The sequence below is a fragment of the Meles meles genome, chromosome 4 (genome assembly GCF_922984935.1).
Source record: "Meles meles chromosome 4, mMelMel3.1 paternal haplotype, whole genome shotgun sequence".
Lineage (NCBI taxonomy): Eukaryota > Metazoa > Chordata > Mammalia > Carnivora > Mustelidae > Meles > Meles meles.
The window spans coordinates 5,150,734-5,171,650 of record NC_060069.1 but is presented as its reverse complement, the minus strand read 5'-3'; the positions used below and the strand labels follow the sequence as shown (position 1 = coordinate 5,171,650).

At 38.4% G+C, this 20,917-nt stretch overlaps 1 protein-coding gene across 5 annotated transcripts in view; it reads right to left on the bottom strand.

The window, feature by feature from the left end:
- STAG1 (stromal antigen 1) overlaps positions 1–20,917 on the bottom strand; it is a 453,722-nt gene that overhangs the window by 98,360 nt on the left and 334,445 nt on the right. For all 5 annotated transcript variants that reach the window (XM_046002314.1, XM_046002311.1, XM_046002310.1 and 2 more), the window contains 3 exons: positions 10,671–10,769; positions 10,086–10,165; positions 2,763–2,870 (listed from right to left, as the gene is read on the bottom strand). In XM_046002314.1, coding sequence (XP_045858270.1) covers positions 2,763–2,870; positions 10,086–10,165; positions 10,671–10,769 — 287 coding nt within the window. The remainder of the gene's footprint in view (positions 1–2,762; positions 2,871–10,085; positions 10,166–10,670; positions 10,770–20,917) is intronic.

Genomic DNA, 20,917 nt, shown 5'->3' with positions numbered 1-20,917 from the left:
ATTAAAGAATTTAACCATATGTTTTAAAGAAAGTGGGGCACCTGGGTGGCTCAGTAGGTTGAATGTCCGGCACCCCGTTCAGCAGGGAGTCTGCTTCTCCCTCTGCCCCTCCTCCTGCTCCTTTTCTCTCTCTCTCTCTCAAATAAATAAATAGAATCTTAAAAAAGGTTATAAAAATTCATACTTTTAATGTTTACTTCTAGCATTTTCAGCTTATTACCTAAAAACAGTACTCACTAACCAGTACAGAATAAAATGACAAGAACATTAAATTTTTAAAAATATCACTTAGTGACAAAACTTCTAAAATAAGACAAAGACATGACTTAGAAATTTTAATTTGCTAAGAGGATTTATTCTAAAAATTTTAAGGACTGCTATAGGTGTCTTATTCCCAGGTATTGCTCTAGGTAAATGGGATATAACAGTGAACAAAGACAAAATCCCTATTCTCATTGAGCTCTCACGCTAATGGACAGAAATAAATAGTAGATAAATATATACTATATCTCAGGTGTTGTAAGGAAAAACAAAGAAGTAGGACTAGGGATATAGTATGTGCTGGTTTAGATATGGAAATTACAGTGGGCCCTTCACGTGAGAGGCTAAATAACTGAATAAAGTAAGAATAATTTCATGTCACATAAAAATAAGCCAATCACAAGAAGAAAATGAATACAGAATAGTTGATTATTTGGGGGGCAGGGGAAACTATATGGCAAGGGAAGAAGAATAGAGCAATACTTTGAAGCTATATCAGCATAGCTATTAGACTGGTTTAAGAGAAAACCATCCAAAGCTTGGATGGCTTTCAGAGGAAGGAACAAATGGGAAAAAATGACGGTCCTTTATTACTGAAATGTACAGAATTGGATAATCACATTTACTATATATAAATATAAGAGAAATCAACTTAATTTTTAATTTTTCTTAATTTTAATTTTTCTAAAACTAAACTATAGATTTTTGATGACTATTAAAATACTCATTTCAGATACGTTCACTATTTTATAGACATGTGGTTAAGCTTATGAACAGCTTAAAACTAGACTACAAAACAGACTAAATGTGTATGTGCACACTTGCATGTTTTTCTTTTACTCATTGAACTCCTGAGGCTATACCAAAGCTTACTTGTTAAGATTTGACAAGATCACAATATTAAATGATGGAAGAATGCTCCAAGACATTAGAAATCTAAAGTTCTCAAACTGTATCTCCAGGGCAAGGACATAAAATAAGCTTATGGAGTGAACCTTCCATTTGAATAGAAATTGGCTTCATTTTCACAAAGAAATACCAAAGGCCTGTATTTGTGGATTGTTCTTTAAAACATTCCAATTTTAAACTTTTTAGCAAGTATTTCAAACTTAGAAAAATACACGGCAGATAAGGTAAGATATATCCACGCACCTTTCTGATGCAAGTGCTGCCAGTTTATGGCCTCTATTCTGTAGAGGACCACCTTCTGAAATCTACTTTTTCACTGAAACTATAAAAGCAATAAACTCTAAAAACACAAAGCTTTTTGAAAACTTAAGTAGAGAACAGAGACTAACTAGAATATATCAGTCCTGGAAAAGGAAGAGAAGTCAAGACTACAGTATCCCCTTGATATTTGTGAGAGTCAACACCTCAAGATAAATACGGAAATAACACTATTCCATTAGCCATAGCTGTCAGCGCCAGTGGCAAATTCAGTATATTATGTTAAAAAAGTCATGCCTGAAAATCCTGACTTTCTTCTTTACTTTCATTAACAGTACTCACTAGTAGCCAACTTCCTTCTCAAAGAAAGGTATTTCACATAGAAACAACTTTTCCCACTTTGAGAGGTATCACCAAGTAAGCCAGTTTGTTGCTGCAGCACTGAGATGCAGATGCTGAATGGAGGGCCAGGCCATTATCAAAATTAATCACCCATGCACAACAGTTGCCCACTGCATGACTTATAACTGTGCTTAGTATAATCACAAATGACTACATGTAGTAGACTTCTGGGTTTACCTGGCAATAATCAGAGTCACTAAATTAAATCTATAAACAAACAAACAAACAAAAACAAAGTAAAACACAGTAAAAAAAACTCTCCAGGTATTTTTAAACTTTAAGAATAAATTAACTTACTAATAAATTATAGATCATACGGAAGACCAACATCAAAATCTATTTCATAAAAATACTTAATTATATTCATAAACTCTCATTAGTTTTATGTTTTATCAAAAAAAGATGAGGTTTTTGCTTTTTAATTAAACTGCGACTATATTTATAGCTTTTAGAATCACTACAGATTACTGATTAAAATAATCCTCAACCCCCATAGGAAGAGTTGCTAAAAAACAAAAAACAACAATCATGAAAGGTTGGGAGGTATTTTGAAAGTGATTTTAGATTATAAATGTTTGAGAAGGTAAGATGAGAACTAAGAATTTTAAAAGGAAAAATACTTGGTTAAATGAAATACAAATTATTTGCAGAAGCTTTTATACAATTCATGTACTTCCCCAATCTCCACGCACACCCTAGTGGGGAACCATCCTTTTAGATTTCAGGAAAAAGGAGTATGTCAGAAGGGACATTATTCTTAGGGATTTGATTCATGATTGCACATAGGCTGAAAGGATATTACAACCTCCAGAATTTGAAGTGGTCACTTCCAACACTGTTTTTACTCACTATTACTCTCTTCTACTAATTATAAATCAACAATAAAACAAAAATACAAAAGTAGAATCTGGTTTCAAAGATAATTAACTCACTTTTTGTGAAGGAATTCTCCAGCTGCCACAGCAACAGGGCGATGTGCTGAGTACACCAAGTGGTAAACATTTTCACAGTCTTCATTGGAAAGAGCTTCTTCACTTCCACTGAAAAATTCACAAAGCAACATCTGAGCCAAAATAAATGTTTACTTTCAGCTCTATCCTTATTTAAATTTTGTAAGGTTCATTATAAAAGCTCAAGGCATATTAATTTTTCATCTCTTTTTAATCTTACTTTGAAAGTAACATTTCTTTAATTGTAACAGATACCTATTCATTATAATCATTATATAAAATTCAGAAAATACAGATAAGGAAATAAAATGTCCATATTTTTTTCCAACACAAAGGATACCCATGGTACCCTCGGATTATATACATAGTCCAAATCAGCTCAATTTCTTTAAAGATGCATACATAACATTTTTGTTGATATGCACTGGGAATATATCTGTTTCACAGTTAAATTATTATAGTACATAATTCTTCTTTACAGAATTGTCTATTTAATTTTAATTTTATTTATTTATTTGTAAGTAAGTTCTATGCCCAATGCGGGGCTTAAACTCACGACCCCAGAATCAAGAGTCACATGTTCCACCAACTGAGCCAGCCCCCAGAGAAATGTCCGTTTTGAATTATATTTTATCACCATACTCACAATACTGCTTCTTCTTTCTGTATAAAGTGGATTCAGAGGTCACACCATTCCTTTACTAACACAAATTTCCTATCTTTCCACTCATGTATTTTTTTTTAAAGATGCAGAGGGTGAGGGAGAAGCAGGCTCCCCACTGAGCAGGGAGCCCAATGTGGGGCTTGATCCCAGGACCCTGGGATCATGACCGGAGCCAAAGGCAGATACATAACCAAATGAGCCACCTAAGCTCCCCAGTCACTCATTTATTCTTAAAGTTTGAGTCATTTCTTACTTCGCCAGAATATGTTAAGCTTTTTCTTCCCCAAAGGAACATCTATTTCCTATTAATATGCTTAAAAATGTCTCATGATTAGAGATTAACAATGACTAGATAAAGTATAGAATTCTTGGGCTGTACAAGGCCTAACAAGATGAAGGGATGGGTATAAGTTCATTCCTCAGAATTCAATCCTAGAGATGCCTCAGGAGGTTGAGGGATCTCACAGAATCATATAATCAGAGTGACCTATGCAGCAAAAAAGGTAGTTGCCATCAGTATAAGGGACTATAGTTCTGAATGAAAAAGGGCTGGTTGTCAAGGCTAGGACACAGTTTAGAGCACTTTTTTAAAGTACACGGATCCCCCACACCTCAACAATGTCTGTTCTAATTCTACTGTGAAGCAAAAACAGTATCCAAACATAATGTGAGAGGTTATCATTGGGGTTGTGCTGGAACCTAGAAGCACTGAGAAATTAACAATAAGTGTAGGTAGATTGGCCTACACTGTCCCTGTATTTCCCTTCCATATCCTGAGGGTCATGAAATTACCACTGAAGAAGGCAGGGGTTTTTTTCCCCCCAAAGATTTTGTTTGTTTATTGAGAGAGAGAAGAAAGAGCGAGCACAGGCACATGGAGGGGTGGAGGGAGAAAGAGAAGCAGACTCCCTACCAAGCAGGGAGCCCAATGCAGGGCTCCATCCCAGGACCCCTGGGATCATGACCTAAGCCAAAGGCAGACACTTAACTGACTGAGCCACCCAGGTGCCCCTGAAGGACACAGTTTTAAGAATGCCAAGGAAGAGTTACAAATTACAACCACAGGCTTTCTGTCCTGAAGCAGAAGTGTTCTTTGTCCATGCCCAACTCATACCCCTAAATTACAAGGAGGGGCACAAAGCTAAGGCCTAAGTTTTACTCCACCCAATTATACATGATCAGCTAAAGCACCTAATAACCCTCAGGAGAAAGTTAAACTCACAGGAAACAAAATTTAATAAGATATCTTAGGAATCCAAACTTGTAAGTGAAAATAATCTATGCCAAAAGAAGGAAATTAGCAGATAGAAAAAGAATTTAAGGAGCTATAACATGATGTTACATGTGACTTGACCTGTTGTTCTGATAAAGATCCCATAAGCCCAGAGAAACGAGGCCAGATCATATGATGCAAATGCAGTAAACGACTAGAAAGCTGGTTTTGTGATCCTTAGCTCTTTACTTACCAAAATAATGTATAAATTAGGGGACTGAGCAATACAATGGAAGAAAGAATATGTTTCCAGAGAAAATGTCAGAGTACCATGTAACTCTTAAACCTCCCCAAGTGAAATTGGAGCACAAAGTTTCAGAGAACCACTTTAAAATTTTAATAGCATCCCTTAGAACTGTGAGGAGGTTTAGGAAATGGTACCTGGTGCAGAGCTTAAAAAAGCGTAAATGTGAAAAGCTGACTGGAGCAACCCATGGTAGTAAATTAAGAAGAAAAGGGGTATTGTGGACACTGCTGCTGTGTCCTTCAACAGATGAATGGATAAAGAAGATGTGGTTCATATATATAATGGAATTTTTAAAAGATTTTATTTATTTATTTATTTTTAAAGATTTTATTTATTTGACAGACAGGTCTCAAGTAGGCAGAGAGGGAGGCAGAGAGAGAGGAGGAAGCAGGCTCCCTGCTGAGCAGAGAGCCTAATGCGATGCGGGGCTCAATCCCAGGATCCTGGAATCATGACCTGAGCCGAAGGCAGAGGCTTTAACCCACTGAGCCACCCAGGTGCCCCTATATAATGGAATACTACTCAGCCATCACAAAGGATGAATACCCACCATTTGCATCGACATGGATGGAACTAGAGGGGATTATTCTAAAGTGAAAGAAGTCAAGCAGAGAAGACAATTATCCCATGGTTTCATTCATTAGGAACATTAGGAATAGTATGGAGGACCACAGGGGAAGGGAGGGAAAACTGAATGGGAAGAAATCAGAGAGAGAGACAAACCATGAGAGACTCTGGACTCCGGAAAACAAACTGAGGACTACAGAAGGAAGGGGGTTTGGGGGGACGGGATAACTCGGTGATGGGTATTAAGGAAGGCACACGTTGTGATGAGCACTGAGTGTTAACGCAACTAATAATTCACTGAACACTACATCAAAAGCTAATGATGTATGAAATAAACAAGGACACACAGGTGTATCATTAACAATACAGACCTTAAACTTCAGATACTTCCAACAAAACAGGTGGTAAAAGTCGAGTGTCAAGTATTTTGCTTGTTTGTTTGAGGGAAAGATCCTGGTAAGTAACTAGGGGGTCAAATATTTTAAAAACAGACTTGAAAAGGAAAACACTTCAAAGGGAATAGGTAATTTAAATAAATTCAAAATAATGAATGTAAATAAAGAACTATATATGCAATTATAGAGGTGTTTTTAAAGATTTATTTATTTGAGACAGAAAAAGAGAGCTTGAGCTCATGAGCAGAAGGAGCAGGGGGTAAGGGAGAATCTCGGACTCTGTGCTGAGCACAGAGCCCAATGCAGGCCTCAATCTCCCAACTCCTGAGATCACGATCTGAGCAAACACTAAGAGGTGGAGGCTTAACCAACTGTGCCACCCAGGAGCCCCAGGTAGTTATTCTTAAACATATTTAGAAAACTCAGAAATTGACTAAACCACTCAGAACACATTCTCAGACAATACAATACAAAAACAACAGCTTAAAAAAAAAACTGATTTGGAAAGAACAGAAACATACTACTGAATAATGCATAATTAAACCAGCAATCATAAATGTAATAAAAATATTTATCACTGAGTATCTATGAAAATACTTTACATTCAAAATTTTTGGAAAGAAGTAGTGCTTTAAAGTATATTTACTACTTTAAGTATAATTATTAGAAAACAAGAAACAAATGAAGCAAAAGAAGCTAGTACTTTAGAAGGAATAACGAGATAGACAAATCTCTGACGTGATGATCAAGAAAAAGATACAAATAAAATAACAGATGAAGAGAAATTATTAAGTATAGCACAATTTTATGAAGTAATAAAAGTATCAACTACAGGGCGACTCGGTGGCTCAGATGGTTAAGTGACTGCCTTTGGCTCAGTCATGATCCTGGAGTCCCAGGATGAAGGAGGACTTGGTCATGCTCCCTGCTTGGCAGGGAGTCTGCTTCTCCCTTCTGACTGACCTTCCCACCTCTCAAGTTCTCTCTCATTCTCTCTCTTTCAAATAAATAGATAAAAATATAAAACAAATAAAAAGGATAAAAATATCAACTACAAAATTTAAAGACTGTGATGAAATTGATATATTTAGAAAGTTGATAAAAAGCCAAAATTAGAACAGTAAGAAATAAAAGTTAGATAAACACTAAAGTAAAATGGTAATCAAAGACCTTTTCCTTAAAAGAAATTCAAAACTAACATGGCTTTAACAAGAGAATTCTCTCAAATTTCAAGGAAGAATTAATCTCTGCCACAGAAAAAATGGTTTCAGAACAGAAGGGCAAGAAACCACCAGAGACAAATTTTACAAAGAAAGTATAACCTTGATTTCAAAGTTGGATAAAGGACAAAAAATATTCTGTCAAATATACACATAAACACAGATGAGAAAATCCTAAATAAGATCTTATATATAACATTGTATTCAAGCAAAACACAATAAAACCAAATGTATTATGTTCAAATAGGATTTACTCTAGAAATACATGGGTGGTATACCATTAGACAGTATCAATTTGATTCCGGCTCATCAAGATTTGAAAAGAAATTCCCAGAAAACTCAGAATACAATGCAATTTCTATCTTATATCAAAAAATCTATCTCAGAAATCACAGCAACAAAGAACTTTACATACTTTCCTAGAACAAGAACAAAAAGATCCACTCTCAGTGGTAAATTTATAGTGCTAAAAGTTCTACTTAAATGCAATGAAACAAGAGAACGAAACAAAAATTTTAAGGTTAAAAAAAGAGACAAAACTGAAACTGTTTGCTGGTGATATATAATAATTTACATAGTAAATCCAAGAGAATCAACAAACCATCAGAATATGTAAGACTTCTAATAAGTTGCACATATAAGACTAACATAAAAATTAAACATTTCTATGTCTCAGCAATAATAAAGTAGAAAATATCTTTAACACTAAAAACTAATCACATTACAAAACCATAAAGTATTTAATAATTAATCTAACATATGAAAAAAATTAAACTTTGTGTAGAATACCTAATGAAATATGAATAAAAAAATGTATCATTTATAATGCATAAGTGACATATAAAGAATTGAATTCTTTCCTAAATCTATCATAAAATTCAATTATTAGAGTCCTGTTCCTCAACCACAGATCCCAAAAGTTAAAATCAGAAACAAGACAAGAGAGCTTAAACCTAACCAAACGTTCAAAAGAGCAGGCAGACAGCACGTAATCACAAGTGAGGATCAGTATGTGTTTAGCCCACATAATGGGCTGATTTATTATTACACTTTCTTCAGGCACTGATGAAGGTGTTTTTGTAGTAACTGGAACATCCCTTAAAGGCAGACCAAAAAAGCTCTGGTAGCAAAAGAATGCCTGGAAGACCACATCCCTCACATCCCCCTCCCTGCCCATTATGTGGGCTAAACACATACTGACCCTCAACCATGACTGCGTGCTCTCTGTCTGCTCTCTTGCACATACACCCCTGAACCTCTCTTTACAGAATTCTAGGTTTCCATTTGCTGGTGAGGTTGGTTGTCCTACCATGTCCCCTGCTCCCTTTCTCTTTTCCAAACCTTCATCTCTTGAGAGTTAATGGCCTCTCTTGGAATGAGTTTATCTGAATTTGTTTGGCAATAGTGTTGGCAAGTCTAGCTAGGAGCTATGTTTTTGATTTGTCCAGCCCCTTCATTATTCTCCGGAAGGAGTAATTTGGCACACAAAGGCTTGCCCATTTGTTTCCCGAGTTAGTGGTTAAGACAGATCGTTCAGTAACAAATGCAGTCCTAATATTTAAAATCCCAGCCATAGTTTTCGAGGAATTGACAGACATACTTAAAAAAAAAGTTCATACAGAAGACATTGGGAGATGGAGAGGAGAAGGAAGTTCAGGGAAATTGGAAGGGGAGGGGAACCATAAGAGACTATGGACTCTGAAAAACAACCTGAGGGTTTTGAAGGGGCGGGGGTGGGAGGTTGGGGGAACAGGTGGTGGGTAATAGGGAGGGCACGTATTGCATGGAGCACTGGGTGTTGTGCAAAAACAATGAATACTGTTATGCTGAAAAAAAAATAAATAATTGTTCCGGGGCGGGGGGGGGGAACCAGAAGAAAAGTAATCCAAAAGTAGCTAGTGGATTTTAAAAAGAAAGGCAAAAAGAAAAAGAAATCAAAAAGAGGAGGGCTTATTTATGTCATATACTGTATTATAAAGTTATTATGATAAAGAGTGGGTACTAGATCAGAGAGAGGTAAAAAAAAAAAGATCAAAACAACAGCCTGAAATGATGGCTATTTGGAATGTAATAGATACAGTGTAACAAATTGGGATGAGGATTTGTAATGACTTTGCTAAGACCTACATTCTCTCACATTCATTCTTCCCAGTTTTTAGTCAAAGCTCTATAGATAATTACTGCTATTTAAATTTTTCTATCATTCGAATGACACAATTTAAATGCCTTATTTCCTTTCTCATAGTTCTATACCATTCCAAAGGAGCCTATTTGAAAAATCTATCTTTTTTTTTTTTAAAGATTTTATTTATTTGATATATAGAGAGAGATCACAAGTAGATAGAGAGGCAAGTAGAGAGAGAGGAGGAAGCAGGCTCCCCGCTTAGCAGAGAGCCCGATGTGGAGCTCGATCCCAGGACCCTGAGATCGTGACCTGAGCCGAAGGCAGAGGCTTAACCCACTGAGCCACCCAGGCGCCCCGAAAAATCTATCCCTTTTGAGGCCTTCTCTCTCTCCCTCTTTTTAAACAGAAATGTACGTTACTTTGCTGGTATTTTCTCTGGGCTGCGTAAGAGAACGTTTACATGGAATAGTCAAAATAAAAAACAGAAAAAGAGAAAAATAGTAAACATTTTGTTTCAAACCTAACCTTAAAGTGTAAAAGTAGAACCTAAAGTGATAAGACATACATTAGTGTTATATATGTGAAGTACATTAATAATGGCAAGAAAAAGACATTAAAATACCAAGATTAAATTACTGGAAAAAAAAAAAAATTTTTTTTTTTTTTTTCAAGTAGGCTTGCACCCAGCATGGAGCCCCAGTGCAGGGCTTGAAATCATGACACTGAGATCAAGACCTGAGCTGAGTTTGACACCTAATTGACTGAGCCACCCAGGTACTCCCAATATTAAATTATTAACAAATATTATACTTACTGAAGTATCAGAGTAACCAGTCGAATAGCTTCAACAGCAACATCATATTCCTTATCAAGTGTCATTGATACAATGCGATCCTGAAAAAAAAATTAAAAATCAAACCAAACACGAGCAGAAAATAAGATGGGACAGACCTAAGGCAGTATCTTTGGGAAGTACATGCAAGACTAATGGTACATTAAATGGAAAGCTTTACTCTTAAACCCTTATTAGCACTCCTGTCATACAAAGGAGGTATTAGTATAAATGTTCATAAGCTAAAATCATTCTCATCATCTAGCATTCCCTAACACTAAGACAAACCTTAATGTGCAAAATATTATAACATAAAAAGCTTTTTATAAAGAAAATGTTCTTTTAAGCAGGAGAGCCTTCTGTTGAAGGCAATAAATAAGAACTCATGTTGGCAATAACTTTTGTAAAGCAGAAATTCATTCATCTATTTAAGACAGGTTTATTTAAAGAATATGTAGTAAAGAATATGTACTAAACACTTGTTATGGTAATGTTATTTGCTAAACTATCTTTAACTAGCATTTTAAAAATAAAAAACAAAATAAATTAGGCATTCTTGATGCTTACCTTGAATCGGTTAGTGAATAACTCCAATTTGGGGAATAATTCTCTATTGGTATATAGACTCTGTAGAGCTTTCAAACATTTCAGTCTGACTTCTCCTTGCTTCAGGAATACAAATAAAAACACAACAGTAGTCAATTCCATGCCAAAGAAGTTGAAAAGATTTAAACCTGCGTGAAGACTAATTATCAGCTTATCCATTTAATTTATATCATAAATTCAACAAAGGGTAGAACTTGCCATTTGTACAGTCTGTGTTGTACTTCTATTTAATTAAAAATGCACTGAAAACCCCTTGAGAGTAAGCTACAACTTTTTCAAATATTTATTAACTCTGACTCAATATAGAGTATTTCCCATGTTGTACTGTCACATTCTGAGAAAAGTTTTAACCTATGATTTTAATTTCAAAAGGCTATGCTGATTTGCCTTTTATATAACTACTAAAATCCTGTAGAAAAAACTAATTTCATATTATAGGATCATCATTTATTCATTAAACAAGTATTTTCTAGGTTCTTTTTACACCCCAGAAAGAGGAGAGTTAAGAAAACAGGTAAATATTCTTATATTTAGAACAGAGGCAAACGGATAGAGTGAAACAATGAGGCTGTTATTTATTAGTGGATTATCTTTAATAAAGTCATTAACTTGGAGTAGAAAATGTTGGTGAAGATCATGAGAAATCACAGTCATTAGAAATTTAGCCAATTCGCTCAACATATTCAAAGGACACTGGAATTTCTTTAAAAAAAAAAGTATGTGCTATAACAGAAGTCGAAGTCCTAGAAGCAAACAAAACTAGATTTTATTTCCAGTAACATAGCTTATTACCAACAAGAATGATGACAAGTATATTAATCACTCTGATACTCAGTTTCTCATTTATAAAATGATGGTAACCAATTTCATAAGCAAGGATTAATGCAGATGTATGCTGGTCAGGGTTTATTATAACTATTATTATTTTTTTAAAGATTTTATTATTTTATTTTATTTTTTTTTAAAGCTTTTATTTATTTGACAGAGAGATCACAGTAGGCAGAGAGGCAGGCAGAGATAGTGAGAGGGAAGCAGGCTCCCCGCCAAGCAGAGAGCCCGATGCGGGGCTCGATCCCAGGACCCTGAGATCATGACCCGAGCCGAAGGCAGCGGCCTAAACCACTGAGCCACCCAGGTTCCCCCTAAAGATTTTATTTTTGAAAGACAGAGAGAGAGAGAGAGAAAGAGAGGGACAGAGTACACAAGCAGTGGGAGTGGCAAGCAGAGGGAGAAGCAGGCTTCCTGCTGAGCAAAAACCCAGATGTGGGACTCCATTCCAGGACCCTGGGATCATTACCCAAGCCGAAAGCAGACACTTAACTGACTGACCTACCCAGGCATCTCTATTATCTTATTTTATTTTTTTAGAGAGGAAGGAGGGGGCAGAGGGAGAGAATCTTAAGCAGGCTCCATACCCAGCATGGAGCCTCAGGCGGGGAGGAGTCTGATCTTACGACCCTGAGCCGAAATCAAAGTCAGACACTTGAGTGACTAAGCCACCCAGATCCCCCGCTGGTCACAGTTCAACAAGTTCTGAGGGGTGGGGCCCTGAATTGTTGCATTTGCATATTTCTGCGATGTAAACACTCCATCCCCAATTTTAAGCTACCAATGAAATGTTATTGAACTCGTATTTGCAAAGGGATGTGCATAATAATAACTCTCTTGAACCTGATCAAGTGTTCTCTAGTGCACCACTGAATGAGATGATGTTTGTTGGTAAAGTCACTAGGACATAGGAGGTACCTGGGATACTTGTAGTAGATGCTCTTCATGGCCAAACTGGATTCCCATATTCTACTATACGAGGCTAATCTTCACGCTTGCTCCTGTGCTGACTTGCTAATGGTTCATACCCACACTTTTCTCTGGAGATCTGCCCAGGGCTGAAAAGAATCACCTGGCAGAGATTCCTGGGAGGTTATGCTCCATACTGCCCTATCTACACCCTTTCCCTCCCTCCAGGATGAGGCCCATAGCCAGTGGAGAATGATAGAGGATAAAACAGCCTAACCTCCTTGTTTCAGGGCAGGACAACCTCTAAGATAACCTTTTAATATGAAATTAGTAATTAAATATATGCTACAGAGTGCTGCAGGAATAGGCCAGCAAGAACCAGGAAATATGCTGGTGGTTGCTGAGAGTGTGGTTAGAGAAAACAAGATACGGGAGAATTCTTGGATATAGGGCACTCTCCTTTGAAACAGACGTAAGGCTCTGTAAAGGCCTTTGGAATAGCCTAACATCTTACTGGGTAGCTCTAGAAAAAGCAATGGTGGGTATTAAATGACATAGAGATGACAAAATCATTGTGAAGGAAGGAATTTAAAGACACAGGAAAGCATACCAGAAAAGATCTATTATTAAACTCAGAAGACCTACCAGTTGAGTATGATCCTCATGAGAGCTCTGAGAATACTCTGTTTAAAGGAAACTACTAGTGATACAGGCATAGTCCTTCCTGAGAAGATTCAGTGTGTTCTATAGTTTAAGGCTGACAGAAGACACTAAAAAAATTTTAGCTTCTTTTTTTTTAAATTTTAGCTTCTGATAGCAATGGAGATATGAGCACCGAGTAGCACAGAATTCTCATAACTAGGAGATGCTGGTTGGGGGAGGGGAGGCATAATAACTTTAATGGACAGCAAAGTCAAAGGGCAGTCCACAGAGATCTATGGAAATGGTTCGCAGGACATGGTCTTCCAGGAGGCAAAATAGGGGGGAAGCCAACAAAAGTATTACGTGATACATATACTTACAAGAAATCAACAATGGATGAGCAAAAGACTAAGGACAGCTGTCCCAACATAAAATCACAATCCCAGATCTAAGATAGCACATAAATAGTTTCCTCACTTCTCTCCAATTACAGATTTGAAAATAAGGCCGTCAAAGATGAAATAAGTCCATCTACCTAAGTTCACACACCCAATTATAAGTAGAGAAAAGACATTAACTTAATTTTATCTCTACTTTGTCCAGTGATGCCTCTTGGTCAACTACTTCTCTTCCTAAATCTTGGTTCTTTATCTGTAACATGCCCTGCCTATACTACAGGAACTTAACAAATAAGATGGTACCCATGACAGTACTTCAGAAAACTGTGTAATAACTGATATGAAAACTCCAGTTGCCTTTTAGGTAACTGCTCTATTCTGGGGCTCAACTATATTCTGCAAGTTATTTCTATTATACCATCTAAAAGCTTTGTTGTTTTTCCATTACACAAACTCTGAAACGTGAATACTGCTTAACATAGTGCCTAACACATACCTGCTCCTCAGTAACTAATTTTTAAACAATTTTTACTTATTTATTTTAGGTCCCTTGGGTATTAGTGCCCCAATGACAATAATTTTTGGTCCCCATAGGGGTACAATTAAAACAACGGCTTTGGGTAGTTTTGAGGAGGATGTAGTTACTTATGATAGATAAGTCCACATGGGCTTCTAGATGGGGTTCTTTGGACCATTTTGGATGCTAATGATTGTGGTTCCCACCACTGAGTACATAAATAGGTATTAACATTTTGGCTGTGTGTGCTACTGAACACTATCACCACCTCAGGGGGTAGGTACCACAATAAGGGCAGTCTCAAGCATTATGGATAAGGTACATTCCTTACCAACACCATGCCCAAAGCATGGCACACTGCTCAACAAAAATACTGAAAAGGAGGGGCGCCTGGGTGACTCAGTGGGTTAAAGCCTCTGCCTTCGGCTCGGGTCATGATCCCAGGGTCCTGGGATCGAGCCCCGCGTCGGGCTCTCTGCTCTGCAGGGAGCCTGCCTCCCCCTCTCTCTGTGCCTGCCTCTCTGCCTACTTGTGATTTCTGTCTGTCAAATAAATAAAATCTTTAAAAAAAATACTGAAAAGGACATTATTCTGTTAATTCAACACTTAAGATAAGTAGAGGTGCTATTAACCACCCTGTCAAAATTTAATAGCCCAGTCTGGCCAGTCAAGAAGTCCTCTGGACCTCAGAGGCTGACAGATTATCACAGGTTAAACATGAAGTTCCTGCTTGGGCCCCTGACATTATCACCATTACTTCAATGGTGGCAATCCATATGGAAAACTTGCATACTGTCACTGCTCTGGCTAATGACTTTTACTTGGTTCCTTTGAAGGATGAGGATTAGGACCAATTTCAATTCATACAAAACAGCCTGCAATATGCCATTATTGAATGGGTTTGATGAAAAATATGCGGCTATAGTGCGGTACTTGGTCACTGATAGAATGATTAGTACCAATTTGAATATAAAACTAGACAAAGTCCTGAGCCTGGCAAGGCAGGTGCAATTCCTAGGGACCACTTGGGTAGGAAACCAAAGAAGTATCCCAGAAACAATCAAACAATACAGGCCCTAACAGCACCCACTAATAAAAAGGAAGCCCAACAACTGCTAGAGGGCCTCTTTGGGTAGTTTAAATAGCATGTGTTCCACCAGGGTGCTTTCTTGGTTCCTTTCACTGAGATGACCCGCAGAGTAGTCAATTTTAAATGAAGCCTTTTGCAGCGGCAGGCCTTAGAAGCTGTTCAACAAACCATGGGCCAGGCTTTTGGCCCCTTCGAGGCCCAAAAGAGGGCCAGCTTTTGGGACCTTTGAAACTTGTTAGTCTGATGGAACTGCAGGTTTCCACAACCCTTCTACATACTGATTGGTCTCTGGCAGCAGGAAATTGTCACTGGGGTGCACTGTCCTCATGGACTCTGAATCTGAAACCCTCCAGAAGCTACCACCCCCTGCAAAGATTTGTTTATTTATTTGGGGGAGCAGAGGGAGAGAATCTTCAAGCAGACTCCCCACTGAGCACAGAGCCCTACGTGGGACTTGATCCCACAACCCATGAGGTGGAGACCTGAGCTGAAACCAAGAGTCAGATGCTTAATTGACTGAGTTACCCAGGAGCCCCGCAATATACCCCTTTTGAATGACATTTCTTTGCTTGCTCTTGGGCACTAATAAAGATGGGGCATTGTACATTTAGAATGCCACATATGACACTGCAGCCTGAACTACCCATTTTCACTTGGGTGATGACAAAGCCTACCAATAAAATTAAAAAGGCTCAACAAAGTTCATTCATAAAATGGAAATGGTACTTCCAAGATCAGGCCTGGCTAACATCCCAAAGGACTAGCAGGCTCCAAAACCAAATAGCCAGCTTATCAGAAAGGTGCAAACAACTCACAGAGAATGCTTTGGCTCCTCCTAGGGCTACCTGGGCCATAAGATTAAAAAATGTGCAATAAACCGTGGTTTACTGACCACTGTGTGAAACTAAAGCAGACAGGGTCTGCAGAGTTGCAGATGCCATTTGGCCAATGGATGGTCATCTTTTGACTGACAAGATGTGGACATTCTACCCAATGGGCCAAGACCTGTGCTATGGTGATGGCCATGCAGGTCACCCCCAACACCATGCCCTGATCCATTTTCACCAACCCATGGACTGTTACCAATGGTCAGGAGAATGGCAACTAAAGGACTGGACTCTTAAGGGATGTCCTGTGTGTGGAAAATAACTGAGGCAGCAGCTTGCTGTCTGGGATGGAAACATGTATGTCACTCAGGTGGATACTCATGGGAAAAGACCTTTTAAAATAAAAACATAAATAGCACTCTTGTGCCAATCCAGCTTGTGCCTAGAAGGCTGCAACAATCTCCCAGTGGGTACATCTGTGAACTTGACATGGGAGTCTTTTCTGATGCGAAAAATGTGATTAAGCTCCCCCTACACCCCAAAAATATGACAAAGCCCAACTGATGACCCTGGAAGACACCAAGACTAATGATGCAGTGCAATCTTGTGATTCTTCTCAATATACTCATATCATCTGGGAGGAGAACTGGGACATATTCATCAAGGACTGGGACCAACCTCAGTCTGGGAGATTGGTCACAATGTACCCCCAAACCACAGCCATGCCACAGATGATGCCTCATGGCCATTCTCAGGCTAGAGTACTACTATTCAAATCTGACATTTGGATGCTGGCTGAAATTCTCACAGCTGTCCTTGAATATAACTTATGCCATATTTTTGGATACCCTGTAAGATTTTACTCTGACCAAGGAATATCCTTCATTACCCAAGTAAGACCACAAATGGGAACAATCCCATGGAAATGTACTTTCCATGCACACTATCACCAGCATGCCAATAGAGCCACTAAATGAATAAATGATTGATTTACATACCAACTACAGAAAGAATACCAAGACAGAGGGGGAGGAGTCAAGATGGCGGAGAAGTAGCAGGCTGAGACTACATCAGGTAGCAGGAGATGAGCTCCATAGCTTATCTAAACATTGCAAACACCTACAAATCCAACGGGAGATCGAAGAGAAGAAGAACAGCAACTCTAGAAACAGAAAATCAACCACTTTCTGAAAGGTAGGACTGGCGGAGAAGTGAATCTAAAACGATGGGAAGATAGACCGCGGGGGGAGGGGCCAGCTCCCGGCAAGCGGCGGAGGAACGGAGCACAAAATCAGGACTTTTAAAAGTCTGTTCCACTGAGGGACATTGCTCCAGAGGCTAAACCAGGGTGAAGCCCACGCGGGGTCAGCGTGGCCCCAGGTCCCGCAGGGTCACAGAAGGATCGGGGGTGTCGGAGTGTCGCAGAGCTCGCAAGTATTAGAACGGAGAAGCTGACTGCAGAGACAGAGCCGAGGACTCAACTCTCAGCTCGGGGTTACCTTGAACTCCAGCGCGGCTGGAGGCTGGGGATACGGGAGTGACTGGGTGCTGTCCTCTGGGGGCGCACTGAGGAGTGGGGCCCCAGCGGGCCGGAGACTAGGAGGCCGCCATTTTCATTCCCGTCCTCCGGAACTCTACGGAAAGCGTTCAGGGAACAGAAGCTCCCAAAAGCGAACCCGAGCAGATTACTTAGTCCGGCCGCCGGTAAGGGCGGTGCAATCCTGCCTCGGGCAAAGACACTTGAGAGTCACTACAACACGCCCCTCCCCCAGAAGATCAACAAAATATCCAGCCAGGACGAAGTTCATCTAACAAGGAAAGTAGGTTCAATTCCTAAGACAGCAGCGAAATTCCAGAGGAGGAGAAAGCAAAGCACAGAACTCATGGCTTTCTCCCCATGATTCTTTAGTCTTGCGGCTACTTCAATTTTTTTTTTCTTTTTTCAATTTTTTTTCTTTTTTCTTCTTCTGCTAAATTTTTTAAAACTTTTACCCTTTTCTTTTTTAATGTTTTTTGACTAGTTTATCTAAATATATATATTTTTTCTTTCTTTTTTATATTTTTTCTTTATTTTTTTTATTTTTTAAATTTTTTTCTTTTTTTTTCTGAACCTCTTTTTATCCCCTTTCTCCCCCCCACAATTTGGGGTCTCTTCTCATTTGGTTACAGCGCATTTTTCTGGGGTCTTTGCCACCCTTTTAGTATTTTATTTGTTCCTTCATATCCTCTTGTCTGGCAAAATGACAAGGCGGAAAAAATCACCACAAACAAAAGAACAAGAGGCAGTACCGAAGGCTAGGGACCTAATCAACACAGACATTGGTAATATGTCAGATCAAGAGTTCAGAATGACGATTCTGAACATTCTAGCCGGGCTCTAAAAAGGCATGGAAGATATTAGAGAAACCCTCTCTGGAGATATTAAAGCCCTTTCTGGAGAAATTAAAGAACTAAAATCTAACCAAGTTGAAATCAAAAAAGCTATTAATGAGGTGCAATAAAAAATGGAGGCTCTCGGTGCTAGGATAAATGAGGCAGAAGAAAGAATTAGTGATATAGAAGACCAAATGACAGAGAAGAAAGAAGCCGAACAAAAGAGGGACAAACAGCTACTGGACCATGAGGGGAGAATTCGAGAGATAAGTGACACCATAAGACGAAACAACATTAGAATAATTGGGATTCCAGAAGAAGAAGAAACAGACAGGGGAGCAGAAGGTCTATTGGAGAGAATCATTGGAGAGAATTTCCCTAATATGGCAAAGGGAACAAGCATCAAAATCCAGGAGATGCAGAGAACCCCCCTCAAAGTCAACAAGAATAGGTCCACACCCCATCACCTAATAGTAAAATTTACAAGTCTTCGTGACAAAGAGAAAATCCTGAAAGCAGCCTGAGAAAAGAAGTCTGTAACATACAATGGTAAAAATATTAGATTGGCAGCAGACTTATCCACAGAGACCTGGCAGGCCAGGAAGAGCTGGCATGATATATTCAGAGCACTCAACGAGAAAAACATGCAGCCAAGAATACTCTATCCAGCTAGGCTATCATTGAAAATAGAAGGAGAGATAAAAAGCTTCCAGGACAAACAAAAACTGAAAGAATTTGCAAACACCAAACCAGCTCTACAGGAAATATTGAAAGGGGTCCTCTAAGCAAAGAGAGAGCCTAAAAGTAGTAGATCAGAAAGGTACAGAGACAATATACAGTAACAGTCACCTTACAGACTAATAATAGCACTAAATTCGTATCTCTCAATAGTTACCCTGAATGTTAATGGGCTAAATGCCCCAATCAAAAGACACAGGGTATCAGAATGGATAAAAAACCAAAACCCATCAGTATGTTGCCTACAAGAAACTCATTTTAGACGCGAAGACACCTCCAGATTTAAAGTGAGGGGGTGGAAAAATATTTACTATGCTAATGGGCATCAGAAGAAAGCTGGGGTGGCAATCCTTATATCAGATCAATTAGATTTTAAGCCAAAGACTATAATAAGAGATGAGGAAGGACACTATATCCTACTCAAAGGGTCTGTCCAACAAGAAGATCTAACAATTTTAAATATCTATGCCCCTAACGTGGGAGCAGCCAACTATATCAACCAATTAATAACAAAATCAAAGAAATACATCAATAATAATACAATAATAGTAGGGGACTTGAACACTCCCCTCACTGAAATGGACAGATCATCCAAGCAAAAGATCAACAAGGAAATAAAGGCCTTAAATGACACACTGGACCAGATGGACATCACAGATATATTCAGAACATTTCATCCCAAAGCAACAGAATACACATTCTTCTCTAGTGCACATGGAACATTCTCCAGAATAGATCACATCCTGGGTCATAAATCAGGTCTCAACTGGTATCAAGAGATTGGGATCATTCCCTGCATATTTTCAGACCACAATGCTCTGAAGCTAGAACTCAATCACAAGAGGAAAGCTGGAAAGAACTCAAATACATGGAGACTAAACAGCATCCTTCTAAAGAATGAATGGGTCAACCAGGAAATTAAAGAAGAATTGAAAAAATTCATGGAAACAAACGATAATGAAAACACAACAGTTCAAAATCTGTGGGACACAGCAAAGGCAGTCCTGAGAGGAAAATATAGAGCGGTACAAGCCTTTCTCAAGAAAGAAGAAAGGTCTCAAGTACACAACCTAACCCTACACGTAAAGGAGCTGGAGAAAGAACAAGAAAGAAACCCTAAACCCAGCAGGAGGAGAGAAATCATAAAGATCAGAGCAGAAATCAATGAAATAGAAACCAAAAAAACAATAGAAAAAAATCAATGAAACTAGGAGCTGGTTCTTTGAAAGAATTAATAAGATTGATCTTATTCATCAAAAAGATTCATCAAAAAGAAAAGAGAAAGCACCCAAATAAATAAAATCATTAATGAAAGAGGAGAGATCACAACTAACACCAAAGAAATACAGACAATTATGAGAACATACTATGAGCAACTCTACGCCAACAAAGTTGACAATCTGGAAGAAATGGATGCATTCCTAGAGACATATAAACTACCACAACTGAACCAGGAAGAAATAGAAAACCTGAACAGGCCCAGAACCAGTAAGGAGATTGAAACAGTCATCAAAAATCTCCAAACAAACAAAAGCCCTAGGCCAGACGGCTTCCTAGGGGAATTCTACCAAACATGTAAAGAAGAACTAATTCCTATTCTCCTAAAACTGTTCCAAAAAATAGAAATGGAAGGAAAACTTCCAAACTCATTTTATGAGGCCAGCATCACCTTGATCCCAAAACCAGACAAGGAGAAAGAGAACTACAAAAAAGAGAACTACAGACCAATATCCTTGATGAACACAGATGCAAAAATTCTCGCCAAAACACTATCCAATAGGATTCAACAGTACATTAAAAGGATTATTCACCACGACTAAGTGGGATTTATTCCAGGGCTGCAGGGTTGGTTCAACATCCGCAAATCAATCAATGTGATACAACAC